A 17,656-nucleotide genomic window follows, 5' to 3' on the forward strand; every position below is an offset into this window, starting at 1 on the left:
ATGTTCTCAAACTTTATTTTCAACCGGAATACTTTGGACCTGTTTAACTCATTCACTCCCAAAGACGTTTTTAAACGTCTTTTCAGACTTGGTCCAGAATTGGTTGGTACTGAATGAGTTAATATAAAATGCTTTCATTAAAAACATGGGTGCGCACAGAGAGCGTATGTAACACGGGCTACGTCTGTTTTATAATTGCTAGAGATGATGAAACACTCTGGGGCAGACAACGGGTTTCTACTTGGACCAGTAAGGGGACACTAGGTTCGATTCACTGGAGCCAATGATGTCACCATTGAGGGGGTGGCATGGGCAAAGAAACAAGACAACAGTTGTAAAACAATTACCTTTTATATCAAACATAAACACATGACAACAAAATTATTATCACGACAAACACAGTGACAAAAAGGTAAATAAATCCAATTTAGTCTCAACCTCTTAGTTGACCTTTCCTTCAAGCAAAATAATTGGTGATCACCTTTCTCAACACCGGTGTGAGTTTCTTTTTTTTTCTTTCAATCTGAATGAAATAACTAAGCACAAAATGTTCTTGTCAACTCCTGTCGTACAAAATAAATTCTTCTAAACATCACCAACACAAATAAAATAAAATAAAGTGCATCAAATGTAATATACTGTATGTTCTTTGGTTGGCTCGCCACCACCACTGTACCCCCTTTTCCAGCACTTGGTAGAAGTCAGGGCACCGTAATGGAATCCACTCCACTGAAGGCACGCTAATCCCAGCGCTGTCCTCAATTAGAACTCCACAAAAGACCCGGCCAGAAGAATGTCGAATGAGACTCCGACGACGTTATACGGTCGGCGATATCCCAGCGGTACGGAAAGCTAACGGCTACGTTAGCCAGGCACAGTGCTCGAGGTTGCGTAGAATGACTCTCTCTTTCTTCCGAAACACTTATTTACAACAGTCGAAGAATACGTCCGTTCGCGTTCAGGTCCCGTCAGAAAAAAAAAGAGCGAGATAGGTTGCGCCGCACGTTCGTGACGTCACGAAGGTGAAAAACAGCACCTCTCATTCGCTGACACCCCACTAGTATTCTGTGCCCTGATTCGTTCGGGCCACGGCAATATTCAGTTCTGTTTAATTAAGCAAATTTTAACGACGCTACTCTTTTAGTCAATATAGATTTTGGTTAAGTCCACTCCCCATTGCCTCATGCCATAATCCGGGTTACACCCTCCCCCCCAGAAGGTGTGCACGTCTCGGAACACCTACACGCATGGTTTTCCTTCAGCATTATATCATGAACAACGCAGCAGTGTGGCTGCAATGTTTCCGCAATAACCACGCTCAATTCATGAAGAAGAGCTTTCGCAGCAGTGAGCAATGGCACTCCTAACTGAGCGTACTGCAATCTCTCAGGCGGTTCTCTGTTTCTCTGTGAGCGTCGGACTTGATGACATTCCTTAGCATCATCAAAAAGTGCAACAGGAACTTCTCCGAGGGGAGGGCCGTTGTTCTGGGATTCTCTATTACTGCCAATTGATTCATCTAGCATAGGTGGGGTTTCGATCAGGGCTCCAGCACTCTCAGACGGGTGGTCGTCCTCTACGTGAATCTGCGGGACTTCTGGCTGAACAATTTCTGGCCCTATCTCAAAACTTGGAAGGTCACTCAGCTCAAGGGGTTCGCCCGTTGATTTCTCCATTGTGGGGGGGTCTGCTTTCATGTGATGATCAACCATATCTTTTGAGCAAGTCTCGACAGTCTCATTCCTCTCTTCGTCCTGCATCATCTCAGCCACATACTCTCTTGCAGCCTCAGCAACCATGGGAGCAATCCGCTCTTTCAACGGAAAATTCTCTGGAACCCTGCCGCTGCTTGGCTGTTGCCACACTCCTGACTGTGTAGGGTTGGTGCTGATAGTTGAAGAACAACCAGGCAATTGAGGCAAATAATAGTGGCAGTACTCCTGATCTTCTGAGGGGGCATCATCATCATCATCATCTGGTACCTCATCATTGTCTGAAGTGTCCCTTTTGGTTTGGCTTCTCGTCAGCGGCCTCCTGACAGTCTGCCTCTCACATCTTTCACCAGTGCTGGCAGGTAAGAATCCACAGGGCAACAGCAAATCCCTATGTAAAGTCCTCTTTGGACCCTCCTTGCCTTCAGGACGCACTATGTAGACAGGAAGGCCAGCCACTCTTTGAACCACCACCCACACATCGGGCTCCCATCTGTCAGCCAGTTTGTGCTTACCCCTAATTTTCACATTCTTCACTAGAACACGATCATTTGACACTAGTGTAGATTCTACAACACGTCTATCGAACCGAAGTTTGTTCCGCTTGGCGGTCTTCGAAGCATTCGCCATGGCCAGTTTATAGCTCTCCTCCAACCGACCTTTCAGGTCCTGCACATACTGGGAGTGTGATTTCCGAGAAGTACAAGCAGGGAGGTTGAAGGCTAAGTCGACTGGCAGTCTCGGCCGTCTGCCGAACATGAGTTCATAAGGGCTGAACCCAGTCACATCATTCCGAGTGCAATTGTAAGCGTGCACTAGGGGTTTGACAAAATCTCTCCAATGAGTTTTGTCCTGGTTCTTGAGAGTGCCCAACATCTGCAGAAGAGTGCGATTGAATCTCTCCACAGGATTGCCCCTCGGATGGTAAGGTGTGGTTCTCACCTTTTTGATGCCTGCTATTTGACACAATTCCTGGATAGTGCGTGATTCAAAATCTGGACCCTGGTCACTCAACAGTTTTTCTGGAAAGCCATAATGCACCAGGAAATCCTCCCATAAATACTTAGCCACAGTTAGAGCTTTCTGGTTTCGAGTGGGGATGGCCACAGAATATTTTGTGAAATGATCAGTCAACACCAAGATGTCTTTGATACCGCTTCTGTCAGGATCGACAGATAGGAAATCCATGCAGACCAGTTCCAAGGGCCTTGTCGTCTCGATGTTGACCAATGGTGCAGCTCTCTCAGGCTGGGCTTTGCGACGCACACAGCGTTCACATGTCTTAATCTTCTGTTCCACATCTACAACCATCCTAGGCCAATAAAAGCGGGATCTTACCAGATCAAGGGTTCGCTCTAGGCCAAGGTGGCCAATGTCATCATGCAGGCTCCGTAACACTACGTGCCTCAACTCAGTTGGCAAGGCTAACTGATGGACAGTCTGTCCCTGCTCCTGTCGGGTTCTGTAGAGCACACCCTCTCTCAGTGCGAGGCGATTCCACTCTCGTAGCCACAACGCCAAAATCGGAAGCTCTTGTCTTAACCTAGGAGAGGGTTGGCTTCCAGACTCCAGATGCTCAATCACTGTTCTCAAAACAGTGTCATCCCTCTGTTTTCCTGCCAATTCACGCATGGTAAAGTGAGGGACAACAGGAAGCCCGTGCGCACACTCCCGTTGGAAACTCTCGGGCATGACATGAGCATCAGTAGTGAGAGACTCCACTAGGGCGGTTGATGGACCAAAACTTCTCTCCTCTCCATGACACCATTGCACTTCATGTCTTTGACATATGGCTCGTATTGCCTCAGGCAAAACTTTGCCGAATCCGTCCTGTTCGCCCATGTGATTCAAAGTGAATTGTTGGATCCTTTCGGCCTCCTTTCTTGACACAGGGTCATCGTCAAGCTCCGCGGAGGGTAGTCTTGAAAGTCCATCTGCATCTTTGTTCTGACTTCCTGCACGATACTGAATTTTAAACGAGAAAGTGGACAAAGATGACAGCCATCGGTAACCTGCAGCATCTAATTTTGCAGAGGTTAGTATGTAGGTCAAGGGGTTACTATCTGTGATCACGACAAACTCGGCTCCATAAAGATAGTCACTGAATTTAGTGGTGACTGCCCATTTCAAAGCCAAGAATTCCAATTTATGTGCTGGATATCTTGACTCACTTCTTGTCAATCCTCGGCTTGCAAAGGCAATTACTCTCATCTGCCCATCTTGCTCCTGGTACAAAGCCGCACCCAGTCCTGTGGTACTTGCGTCAGTGTGGAGGAGGTATGGAAGTTTGGGGTTGGCAAAACCCAAAACAGGGGCACTTGTGAGCTTGCTTATGATGTCGTCAAAAGCTTTTTGACAGGCTGCTGTCCACCTTGTTCCAAAATCATCTTTTAATCGAAAATATGGCATGTCGGCTCTTTGTGGTTTTTCCTTTCCCTGCTTCCTGACTGGTCGGTACCCCGCTGTGAGCTCGTTAAGAGGTTTCACCACCTGTGAATAGTCCTTCACGAACCGCCGATAATAGCCAGCGAATCCCAGGAAGGACTGCAGCTCCTTTAAGTTTTTTGGCACTGGCCAGGTCTTGAGCGCGCTTATCTTGTCGGGATCGGTCTCAACACCATGTTGCGAGACAATATGCCCAAGGTATTTGACAGATGTCTGGAAGAATTTGCACTTCTCGGGGGACAATTTCAAGCCATATTCTCGCACCCTTTCCAGGACTTTTAATAGCCGCGTCTCATGTTCTTCAAGCGTGTCAGAAAATACAATAAGGTCATCAATGAAAACAAGCACCTCTTTCCTGTTCAAGTCAGCCAGGCATCGTTCCATGAGTCGTTGAAAGGTACTGGGGGCATTTGTCACTCCCTGTGGCATTCTGTTAAACTCCCAAAATCCAAGGGGACAAACAAACGCCGTTTTCTCCTTGTCCGCCTCATCCATCTCGATCTGATAATATCCGGATTTCAAGTCCAGAACTGAGAACCATTTTGATCCAGTTAACAAAGAAAAAACCTCTTCCAGATTTGGTAGAGCATAAGCATCTTTGATGGTCTGGGAGTTCAACTTCCTGAAATCAATGCAAAGCCTCACCGCACCATTCTTCTTCCGCACGACGACTATGGGCGACGCAAATGGAGAGACTGACTCACGAATAATGCCCGAGTCCAATAATTCCTGCAGATGTTTCCGGACGGCATCCACATCCTGTGGATGGATGGGCCTTGCGCGATGCTTGAATGGAGTATCATCACTCAGTCGAATACGATGCTTCACTTTATTGGTGCAGCCATAATCTGAGTCATGCAGAGCGAAGACTTCGGGCATAGAACTCAATAATTTCACGACTCTGTCTTTCCAACTGAGCGGCAAAGGGGAATTACCAAAATCGAGGTCAAGCTTCGCACTGGGGCAAGAGGCGTTCCTCACAGCCTTCTCAGGGCCCACAACCTGCTGAACTGAGTGGATCTCAGCCAAAACAGTTCTGGGGGAGAGTCTGATATCGGTCTCGGTTTCATTTTTCACCACAACTGGCACGTGGTATGGTTGCTTGGTTGCTAGCGTGCAAAGGGAATTGGCAACTCGTAACCCCTTTGGGAGGGCGGACTCCTTAGGAGCCTCCACCGTGGCCCATTTCCCATGGTGAACACTGCTTGTGTGGAAAAGACCATTGACAACAACAGTGTGACCAGCCGGTATCACATTGAGATTATTCATGGGGGCCCTAACCTGCCCCAAGGTATCGATGCTTGCTCCCACTCGTCTGACTTCCAGAACTTTGAGCACCACCCCATATCTAGGGACAGAAGACGATGGCTGCTGCCCATGGCATGTGATATAGTCAGTGTAAAGGACGTCCAGAGTATTGGTACCGATGAGGATCTGAGGCGAGGCACTCATCGCGGGAACCACCAATGCTAGGGTTGGGACTTCAATGATATTTCCAACGAATTCTTCAGGAAATGTCAAGTCCAATTCTATATACCCTAAATAGGGCACGGCTTGGCCATTTGCCCCCTCCACTTCTAGTTTGATGTCTACTAACTCGTTCAAAGACCTCAGATGATGGTGGGATAGATCACGCTCATAAATAGACTGGGGAATGGTCGTCACTTGCGACCCAGTATCGAGAAGGCACTGATATTCTTTTTGATGAATGATAACTCTTGCAGTGCATTTAGCACCCACCAATCCAGGGGGTAACCTGGAAAAAGACCTCTGTATGGAGGTGCACTTCTTGTCAACTTTCATGGATTCATTAGGGCTTCTCATCGGAGTTGATTCGGCAGCCTCTGTTCGCCCTGACACAGAGGCCCCCATTAGTTTAAATTTCTTGAGCAGGGTGCACCATTCTGCTGATCCCATTCCTGCTGACTTTTTCTTAAAGCACGTCTCTTCTCTTCAACTAGAGAGGGCTTTGGCTCATCTTCGCAGGTTCTTGCCACATGACCGTCTTCGCCACAGCGAAAGCAATACCAGGGTCGAGGTCGGTCCACAATCTCATTCCGGGATTTCAATGTTACATTTCCTCTTCCATGTCTTAAGGGCTGCTTGGACTGCGTTAGCAGTGCATTAACTTGGGTCTGTAATGTGGCAATCTGTTCTTTTAATACCCTCAACTCAGTTGCTCCCGAGTAGTCACTCTTAGTCGGCAAATACGACGGCTTCACTTTTGTGAAATGAGCTTGAACGTCAGCGAGTTGCGTCTTCACTCGTTTGAGTTCATCCGCTTCAGGCAGTGAGGATCTGACGAGTGGGGGGTTTGCAACATGCAGTGCGGCTATTTGAGCCCGCATGTCCTCCACTTGAGTTCTTAGCGATGCGGTGTCGGACATGTCCTCTTTGGGTACGGCACAGGTAGCCATCTGACTCAATACAGTCTTTGACTTTGCTGAGTGAGAACAAGGTTTTTGCAGTCCCAAATGCACCTTCTTGCGAATTTCTTTTGCCTTTACTTTCTCTTCTTCTGTTCGAATTAGCACCACAAGTTCGGCAAAAGTGGGGGGTGAGTGTTTCCGTCGTTCCAGCTGGAGGTCAGCAATTAACCCATCCTCCCAACACCCCCTGCAGAACTGTTTCAAAAGGTAATGTTTTTTTTTGGTGTCAGGTAATCCACCGCGCCGAATAACTGCACTTAGGACACTCTGCAGTCGGTGAAGGTATTGCGAGGGCGTTTCATCACTATTCTGCAGGGTTCCCATGAATTTAGCCAACAGCTCTTCTCCATCTTCCACTGAACCATAAACAGAATCTAATAACAGGAGGTACTGTGCTGGGGAAGCTTGAGGGCCGACCTGCTGAGCGACTTCAGTGGCAGGAGGCAGTAAACTGTCCAAAATTTTACGGGCTCTATGCAGATCAGATAGGGACGGATCAGTCAACAATAAGTCCACATTCACTCTCCAAGTTTCATAGTCTAGCTCATTGTTGGGACGGGGGGTTCTACCTGAGAAGGGTCGAAATCGAAATGAGGATGATGTGGCATCGCTGGATCGCACAACATGCTCAACCACCATTCGTTGCACAGCATGAGGATACACATCTTCTTCGGAGAGAGGAATGTGAGTCGTCGGCGACTTGCCTCTGTCGCCCCGTTCAAAGGGTGGTTGGAGAGGTGAGGGGGAAGGTGGGAACACAGTTGGCAGGCTCTTGAATAGTTCGGTCGGGACCGAACCCAGCACCGAAAGCGGGGCTTTTGTCAGACTCATAATAGGCTGGCCCTCTTCATGCCGAGAGCAACTTGGATTTTTCTGGCTATTAGGCTGGGGGTTGCGACTACTACCAATCTCTCTGTGAGCTGGAGACGGTACTCCCTCTTCCCTTCCAACCCTATTCAACTCATCCTGCAGCACCTCTCGGAGCGGTTTTCCACTTCGACCCGCAATTGATCTCAATTCTTCAAGATAACTTCGCTCTGTGTCCCCAACTGTGGATGTGCACACAGCATCGAGGGCACGTACCTGCAAGTTGACATCTTCGAGGTGCGGACTTGAATGTTCAAGAGGCAGTAAAGGCCTGATAGATTGCATCGCGGCACGATTTTCAAATTCTACCACGAAGTGTTGATGGAATTCTGAATTTGTATCGTCGATAAAGATCACTCGCTGAATGGGACCATGACTGGCCAACAACTTCTCGAGGTCCGGATCTAATTCAGTTTGGGTTAGCCCACGAATAATGACAGAATTTGAAATGTTCACACCAGCATCAATGATTATGTCCATTTTCTTGTTTCAATGCTTTTACCACCCCTTCAGTCGCTTGGCTCCTGGCTGGCTCGCCAAATTTGTAACACGGGCTACGTCTGTTTTATAATTGCTAGAGATGATGAAACACTCTGGGGCAGACAACGGGTTTCTACTTGGACCAGTAAGGGGACACTAGGTTCGATTCACTGGAGCCAATGATGTCACCATTGAGGGGGTGGCATGGGCAAAGAAACAAGACAACAGTTGTAAAACAATTACCTTTTATATCAAACATAAACACATGACAACAAAATTATTATCACGACAAACACAGTGACAAAAAGGTAAATAAATCCAATTTAGTCTCAACCTCTTAGTTGACCTTTCCTTCAAGCAAAATAATTGGTGATCACCTTTCTCAACACCGGTGTGAGTTTCTTTTTTTTTCTTTCAATCTGAATGAAATAACTAAGCACAAAATGTTCTTGTCAACTCCTGTCGTACAAAATAAATTCTTCTAAACATCACCAACACAAATAAAATAAAATAAAGTGCATCAAATGTAATATACTGTATGTTCTTTGGTTGGCTCGCCACCACCACTGTACCCCCTTTTCCAGCACTTGGTAGAAGTCAGGGCACCGTAATGGAATCCACTCCACTGAAGGCACGCTAATCCCAGCGCTGTCCTCAATTAGAACTCCACAAAAGACCCGGCCAGAAGAATGTCGAATGAGACTCCGACGACGTTATACGGTCGGCGATATCCCAGCGGTACGGAAAGCTAACGGCTACGTTAGCCAGGCACAGTGCTCGAGGTTGCGTAGAATGACTCTCTCTTTCTTCCGAAACACTTATTTACAACAGTCGAAGAATACGTCCGTTCGCGTTCAGGTCCCGTCAGAAAAAAAAAGAGCGAGATAGGTTGCGCCGCACGTTCGTGACGTCACGAAGGTGAAAAACAGCACCTCTCATTCGCTGACACCCCACTAGTATTCTGTGCCCTGATTCGTTCGGGCCACGGCAATATTCAGTTCTGTTTAATTAAGCAAATTTTAACGACGCTACTCTTTTAGTCAATATAGATTTTGGTTAAGTCCACTCCCCATTGCCTCATGCCATAATCCGGGTTACACGTATATCGTATTTTCTACCCTATGAGGCGCTTCGGAGTGTAAGTCGCACCTTCAACAAATGACCTATTTTAAAACTGTTTTCATTAATAGGGCTCACTGCATTATGAGGTGCATAGAATAGAAGCTACAATCGTGGCTGCGGTTGCATTATACATCCACTGGAGCTATGCTAAAGAGAATTCAATACAATACAGCTTTATTTATATAGAGCTTTCACAACCGCTGCAGCTGTAACAAAGCACTTGACAGAACATTTCAAATACTATGTCCAAGAAATCAGAATATTGATCCATATTGAAGGCGCAGGCAGTGTTGGCTTTTGAGAAAATTGAATGCTTTAAGGTGCACCTTAAAGCATTCAATTCTCCATTGTGAGAAAAATAAGTGTTTTCTTATCTTATCGTTATTGACAAGGTGGAGTCTTTCAACCCAAGGCATGTGCTTCCAAGCCACGACTTGAACTAACTTTAGGGGGGGTGGGGGAGTACGACCTTAAACAGAGATCAGTGTAGCCAAAACATGAATCACCATAATAGTAAAAAATGGTTTAAGTAAATGAATAGATGATTAAATACATAATTGTAGTCCAAAGACAAAAACTTGATTTTGACATCTGAAAATGAACGTCAACAAACTAAAATAGTAAATTGTCAATCGAATTTACCCAACTGCCAGGTCACTTTTACTTGTTGACGGAAAAATACGCAATGAAAGTTCATGAATTTAAAAAGTAAAAAAAAAAAATTTTTTTTTAAAGGGACATGCTAACAGTATTTGTTTGTTTATTCATATGTTTGTTCGGGCAGAGATCAAGCCAGCCACTCTAAGGTACAATTATTACTTTTTATCACTGCTCGAAGCGACAAAAACACTCTACTGCACAAGAAATCGTCCAAAACAATGTCCTACTTCTGCCGATCACAATGCCGTCGAGAAAAATTTACAATGTTCTATTCCGATGCATATTCAACGACTCCGTAATGGGATGCGTGAAGCTTTTTAAATGTTTTTTTATTCAAACAGACTCTTTAAGTGGATGAAGCCTTCAATATTCTCTTGTACTTTGGACCATGACTATGGGAGGGAGCGTGTGCTTGCCTCCCTGTGCTTTATTATGGATGAGGGGATAGTGTATGGTTGTCATAACTTTGCTTTATCTATAGCCAGCAGTTCGACGTCCCACTGAGGCACAGTTCACACTTTATAATTGATCACGCTGCCCTTCCTCATCGCCTTCGTTCTGCTCTGGGGGTGAGGATGAGGAAGAGAAACGATAAAGGACGTGCACTCCTTCTCTTTTTTCTCCTAAGTTTAGAAGAGAACACTGAAAAGTCTCAACACTCGTGTCCATCAAGAAGTAGCGTTCACTTTGCGTTGAATAGTGTGACGGCGAAGTGGATTAGTGGTTAGTGTGTCTGCCTCACGGTTCGGAAGTTTGAGGCACGACTCTTGACTGTGGCCTTGCTTTTCGGAACTTGTTGTGTTTGTGTGGCTTTTCTCCCGGTACTCCAGCTTTCTCACGCAGTTCATCTTAAGCCAAGGTTCCACACTGCCCCGAAATGCTAAGATTTTGCTCCCAACATTTGAGACAACGCAACGATGATTTTCACCTACTTGTGCTAGCGCAATAAGTATTTGCCGAATTAAAAAAAATAATTACGAGTTTTGATTGTTTCTTTGCTTGCTGTGTGCTAAGCAAAACATTATATGCAATAAAATATGCAACCTAACCCTTACCCAGAGACTTTAACTCCAACCCGCAACGACAAATCCTAACCCCTTAACCTTAACGATCGGCAAATTGGTGCCGTTGTTAAATCCAGCTTCTTTCACCTTAGACAGCTGGCCAAAATAAAACCTCTCCTCTCACATGAACACTTTGAGATGGTAATTCATGCCTTTGTCACATCCCGGCTCGATTACTGCAATGCCCTTTACTTTGGAGTCAGCCAGTCCTCCATTAAGCGCCTTCAGCTGGTCCAGAATGCCGCCGCTCGCCTCTTGACTGGTACTCGTAAGAGGGAGCACATAACTCCTACTCTGGCATCCCTTCACTGGCTCCCCATTCATTTTAGAGTTATTTTCAAGATCCTCTTATTTGTTTTCAAATCTCTGAATAATCTCGCGCCACCTTACCTCTCTGAGCTCATCCGCCCCTACACACCTGCCCGGCGCCTCAGGTCTGTGGACCAGACTTTATTAGAAGTACCAAGAACTAAACTGAGGCTCAGAGGGGATCGAGCCTTTTCTGTTGCTGGTCCCTCTCTCTGGAATGACCTCCCACTAAACATTCGGCAAGCCTCCTCGCTGCCCATCTTCAAAACCCTCCTCAAAACTCACTTGTATTCTTTGGCATTCGACTCAGCATGACTTAGATTTGTTCTTGGTTTTACTGTTTGGTGCTTTCTACCGCCTTTATTACCGATTTGTCTTACTGTTTATTGTGCATGTTAAATTGCTCCATGTACAGCACTTTGTATGCAGCGATGGCTGTTTGAAAGTGCTCTATAAATACTGTTGACTTGACTTGACTTGACTTAACATTTAACTGAACACCTGACCCTTTCCCCGTTTCACGTGAACGCTGCATTTTCCCCACCAATCGGAAAAGCAAGTGATATCATGGTTTGTCATGATTCGTTATGTTTTGCCTTGACTTCTTCATTTAAACAAACCAAATCAGGTGGAAAATGGATCAGTTTTTCTAGCCCGTCAACCTTACGAGAGAGGCAACTATTGGTGCAAACTTATCCTTTAATAAAAGTATTGATGGTGAAGGAGCATGATCATCCTATAACTAGAAGCAATAAAGACTGTGTGGGTTTTTTTCCCCCCATGCGAAGGACTTGGGAGGGTGAGCAGTAGAAATGGGAGGTCATCGGAAAGGTTAGAAAAGAAATGAATAGTTTTTCCTCGCTCAAGAAAGAAGGATTTAATGTCTCTCGGGGAGAGGTGAAGAGGCTGTGACGAGAGGGGCCAGAGGACAAAGTATAATAAGGGATGAGAGATGTTTTCAAATAAAAAGCCAGAAGAAAAAGAGGGCTCTGTGCTCTCGGGTCAATGGGAGAGATTAGGATTTTCATGTTGATGGAGTAAGCAACCAATGAGCTGCCAGGCTCCTGAGGTTACTTTTCGGTTTTTCAGGCACATTTTGTGATTTTGTGTTGGGGGGGGATTGAACATCATAGTTTGGTGTTTCTTCAACTGTCTGGATGAATGGTCGTTTGGCAGGAAGTAGCCTGAGGCGAGTGACGGGAAGTGAAAATAGCCCGAGTTCATTGTCGATCTCCAACATGAATAGGATTCGGAGAGTAACTTCAAATACACACTCCTGTACCAGTATTTTTTGTTTGTTTGTTGTTGTTATTGAACAAAGGACTTTAATTTGTATGGTCTGTGACTGGTGTTGCACGTTTGACTCCCACTCTTATATGACAAAAAAATCGTCTCACGATAGCCCTCTGAGGTTCAGGCTTAGCTTTTTGGGTTATCGTTACAGTCAGAGTTAAAAACGGGTTGGATTTGGTTGTAGGATTAGCATTAGCGTTTCTCTCTAACATTGGAAACCAACAATTCATTTTAGACAGCAGGACTGCCACTTCCTCTCCCAATCTCAACTCAACTCAACTATATTCATAGAGCACTTTAAAACAGTCCATTTGATTTGAATCTGAACAATTTATTCATTCTGAGCCACGTTGGGTGTTTGCGTCTACTGACCAGAGGCAACAAATATTCATTTGCTGCCCTTGTGATGTGTTCTCATACAGCAGAAAATGTATCCCAGTGTGAAGTGATTTAAAAAAAAAAAAAACACAAGAGAGAAATCAAATTGTCATGTGTGTAAACCAGAGAAGTTAATATTCTTACCTCACCTAAGGTGTCAAATAATTGAATCCTGAGCATGTTTAACCTTGTTTGTCTGTCTTGTCCTCTCAAGTTTAAAAACAGTACAAGTGAGGAATCTATTTGCAGGGCTTCTGGGAGTGAAACGTGGCACAAATCTGAAAACAGTCGGCCGCTGGCTCTGGATTACAAAACCGAGAATACAGAGGAACACAAAATGCTGAAAATTGCTTTCGAAACTGGCAGATCGGTTGGTCAAAGGAGAATTAAAATTCACGGCAGCCAGTCAAGGGCAGGCATTTCAATCAAGTGTCACCCAGCTACACACATACACACACACACACACACACACACACCCTTCTCAAAAGTCTAAAAGTCTCACACGTGAATGCATTAATGCACAAAAATCCCAACACACATAAACGGGACCTATTTTCAAGCCATCCTGTCTCCGTGCTTGCGTTGGCCTCAATACAAAAAAAAAAATGCACAGCATTCACCCAGTGTGACTATGAGTGGTGGTGTGTTTCAACAGCTGTTTTAGTGACTGATGCAAAACAAATGTGACATACATTTTAGACACATGAAATCACACGTGCTCTCGGAGCGTAGTTGTACACAGATAAAGCAAGTTATAAGGTCGGCCGTTTCATTCTGTATGATACCAGATGAAAAATGTGTGGACTTGGTGGATGAACATTATGTTACTTAAAACATGGTGGAAGTGTTATCTCCACTGGAGACAAGAAAGGTTAGGGTAGTTGAGTATATCGATGGATAGTTGCTGAAGATCACTCAGGTAGAATCTGTGTCGCACTTGTTCTTACCAGTTTCAATGGACAGTTGAGGAATCTAAAAGTGACTCCTGCGTTTTTTTTTTAACCTTAAAAAAAAAAGGAAACAAAAGCCTCTGTTTTTCATATTTAAATTGTTGGCTCAGATCAAAAATATACAACAGAAAATGGACGAAAGGGCTGAATTACGGCATCTTATATTTTTTAATTGGCCGAGTTTTTATGACCCACTCTAGAATTTTACGGAGCCACAGTTAAAAATCACGATAGGCTTGACGATGACGGTGTAGCGGTACACTCGCCGGACTTGTGTGTGGGGAGTGTGGGATCAGTGACGGCGTGCATGCGGGTGTTCATGGTCGTTTGTCTCTATATGTGCCCTGAAACTGACTAGCGACTAATTCAGGGTGTAGTCTGCCTTCTGCCCAGAGTCGGCTGGGGTAGGCTTCAGTAACTCCCCGGTGTTAAATAATGGATGGATATGTTTGACACCACAGTAAGTCCGGACTTATGTTGCCTAGTTCAGAACTTAAGTTTGCTTTGCAACATTTTCTGACCTCTTTTTTTTCTTTTTCCTCTTTTTTTTTAAATTTATTGTGCAATATTTGTTGTTTGTATAAGATCAATATGCCTGTTTTCAGAAAGCGCCACTACATCTCAGAAACGGTGTACGGTACTCACGCATTACCCTTGGATGTGGAAAAGGAGACGCACAGTCGATGCACTTTCCATCCATTTATTGAATGCCAGGAGAGCAGATAAACAGAACACACCCACCCACGTAAGAGCTGCTGTCAGCCGCAGCTCACACCCAGACACTGACACGCAGACTCGCGCTCGCCTTCTATGTGCCTAAAGGCAAATATCTAAGATAATACAATATTGTCGAGGTACTGTATTTTCATGCTTTATTTTGTTCAAAACTGTTTTGAAAAAGGGATATTTTAGAATGCTTAAATCCATTTAACCCATTCATGAACCAATAATGATAAGATGATCAGCTGTCCACTGTAGTGACCGCTGTCCCTTACAGGGTTAAAGTGTGTACGAAGAGTAAAACTCTAAAAATAAATCAATAAAATACAGATATACACCTAAGAATATAATACACACACACACACCCCTGGGATTTGTCCTGCACAAATCCGTGGGCATCTACTGTTCTTTAAATGAATGGTTTACATCTACCTCACGGCAACTTGTTTGTATCGATCCCTTTCTATTTTGCGCCCTCTCAGGAGATCTCCGACTATGACCTGCAAGAGTTGGTAATGAAGTCGGTGGGTCGGCTGACGTTGGTGCGCCAGACCTTCCCCATGCCGCAGAACACAACCCAGCGTTGCGTCAAGCACAATCACCGGATCAACACATCCCTCTGCGATCCCAAGAACGCCAAGGCGCAGCAGCTGGAGGTGAGCCCATCTCAAGCCAAATACAAAGACTATCATTTCAAATGAATTAGAAACAACCACTTTATTGATCTTGTATGTTTTAATGAATGACTTCATTAGTTCTCTTCCTGGATACAATTTTCTTCACACCGATTATTGGTCAAAATGACAATCTGTGGAACAAACATACAGACATAACATATTTAATGGAGTCAAAAATAAACTCATGTATATTGTTTTGCTTTTCAAAATTTGACATGAGGTGACAAAGTATTTGTGCGTTCCCCATACATGATACAACTCCGGTCCCATTTGCTGGGATTTGTTTTTATCTGCTACTGGTCTGCTAATTGGACCCAGAAACACTGCATTAATACACTTGCACTTCTCAGAAAAAGGAAATCAAACAGTCCAGTAACCCTGCGATGATATTAACACATTTTCATGATCAGGTGTCTTGACATTGCATCGATAACGTTGACTGGAGCCAAATGATTCTAGCATAGACTCGAAAGAGATGCCAGTTAGCACTAGCATAGCTCACATGCTCAAGAGCCATGGGGCATAGCCAAGGTAATGGGACAAATGTATTTGACGTGACAAAATTCAGCACGTTTCCCCTGAAATTGGCTCCGTGGTGTCATGAGAAAATGTATGATGAAAAATCAAAGATCAAGCACTTACAGCTGCTACTACTACCACTGCTAGTCCCCCGGAAAGAAATAGTAACTAAAAGCATCAGCTTGCTGAAATCAATCAATGTCCGACTGGTTCTCGTTTGGAACCCCATTTCTAAAAAATTCTATGTTATAGTATTTGACTTTGTGGTGTGCTACTGGTAGCTTGTGCGCTACTGGTTTAGACCCCTGGACTGTACTCTACACCACTGTATTGCTTTTACTTGGTATTTTCCACCAAACAAATGTGGTCTAAGTATCTTCCGCTTTCTTCTGGACTCCGTGAAGTCATTAGCCTGGTCATGTCATCCCTCTTTTAATGCTCTTGAGCAACGATAAAAGACACACAAAAAAGCAAAAATAAGCAGAGGCATTAGGAAACGAGCTTCAGCCGTCACTTCTGGTCTTATCAGTTCGAGGCTTTGCTGACCACGTTTACATTTGGGGTTATTTGCTGGATTGCACTCCAAAACCTGTTTACAGTGCTGTGTATTTTTGATGACATTAAGTTGGCTGATTTTTAAGGCATCTTCTCTTTGTGCCTTGTTTTTAACCCTTTCTTGCACCCTGCAACATGATAAGCTGTCCACTGTCGTAACCACTGTCCATCAAAGGGTTAATTTGGCGTAAAGTTGACCAGCATCTTTCTGTGTAGTTATGTTAAAGATATTCAATTTTTTTCCATTATTTTTATATCTGTCTCATGTTTTTCATTCTTCCTTGTGCTTTTCTTCCCCTTAATATGCTCCTCTAAGGCAACAATATGTATTCAGTTATGATGGTATTTGGTGTGTCTGTGTGTGTTTGTGTATATGCATGCGAGTCATCAAGCTGCCATCAGACAGGCGACACAAAGAGAAGCGTACGCTTATTTACGTGCCAAGACAAAATGTATTAAATTGAATCTAGTGCTGTTGATTTATGTGGCAGCACAAGAGCCCTGGGGATCACATTTGATGAGATGTGGAAATTTGTTAAAAGGAGAATCGTTGCTGCCGCGCTTGTCAAGATGTCTCGGCGCGGCCGCGGTAGAACAAGTCGACAAGGTCAGCTGGAAGACAACAAGGTCATCTTAGACTTTCTCGCGAGAAATGATCGGTTTTAGACATCTGCCAAGGCCGAGCAACAAAAGTTTGAATGCACCGATTTTCGGTGATTGTGCATCTGATTTTTCTCTTTCTAGTAACAGGAAAATTCCTGGTGATGGAAGATGATATAGGAACTGAGTAGAGGGATGGATGAGTCGACTTTCAAACTTGAAATGATACATTTCAGACCTCCGCTGATGTCAAACAATAAAAGTTAAATCAAGCAAAACTTTTTTTTTGAGGATCGATTTCATGACTAGACAGACGGAGAACTTGTAGAAATGAAATTATGAGCCTTCCACCTCAGCTAAGACTGTACAACAATGTTTAAAAAAAAAAGAAAAAAACCAGCAGCACCATTTTTGTTTCTTTGTCCATCTATTTTTTTTCTTCTTTTTTAATGTTTTATTTTATGTTAGCTTGCAACTTTCAGGTTCATATAAGATATAAGATTTCAGGAACAGGCGACTGGAGACCTTGTCAACTTCCTGTAATTTACTCTAAGTATTAACGCTTGCCAAGGCTAAACAAAAACAAAAATGAAGACAAACAAAATTACCATATTTATTTTCCCATCTATTTTATTAATGTAATATAGCTTGAATAGACACAAGTTGCCATTTTGATTCTGGGTGGATTGTTCACACTATCCAGGCAACCACTTCTATGCTAAAGCACTTGTCCTCAGTGCTGTCTTTGATGAGCTGCAGCCTATGTCATCTATCATGATCGGCAAAAAATAAATGAAAAATCGAATACAAACTTCATCGGAAAGCCAGAGTTGAGATTTGAATGCCGAACCTCTGAACTGTACAGCAGACACGCCA

General features: G+C 44.2%; 1 protein-coding gene across 4 annotated transcripts in view; it reads left to right on the forward strand.

Moving 5' to 3' along the window:
• grid2 (glutamate receptor, ionotropic, delta 2) overlaps positions 1–17,656 on the forward strand; it is a 377,460-nt gene that overhangs the window by 238,162 nt on the left and 121,642 nt on the right. For all 4 annotated transcript variants that reach the window (XR_015100984.1, XR_015100985.1, XR_015100986.1 and 1 more), the window contains exon 6: positions 14,912–15,085. Coding sequence is in view for 1 of the 4 variants with exons in the window: in XM_086111957.1 (XP_085968083.1) it covers positions 14,912–15,085 (174 nt within the window). In the remaining 3 variants the exon portion in view is untranslated. The remainder of the gene's footprint in view (positions 1–14,911; positions 15,086–17,656) is intronic.

Source organism: Hippocampus guttulatus, chromosome 5 (assembly GCF_054856545.1).
Source record: "Hippocampus guttulatus isolate MCC_2025c chromosome 5, RoL_Hgut_1.0, whole genome shotgun sequence".
Classification (NCBI taxonomy): Eukaryota; Metazoa; Chordata; class Actinopteri; order Syngnathiformes; family Syngnathidae; genus Hippocampus; species Hippocampus guttulatus.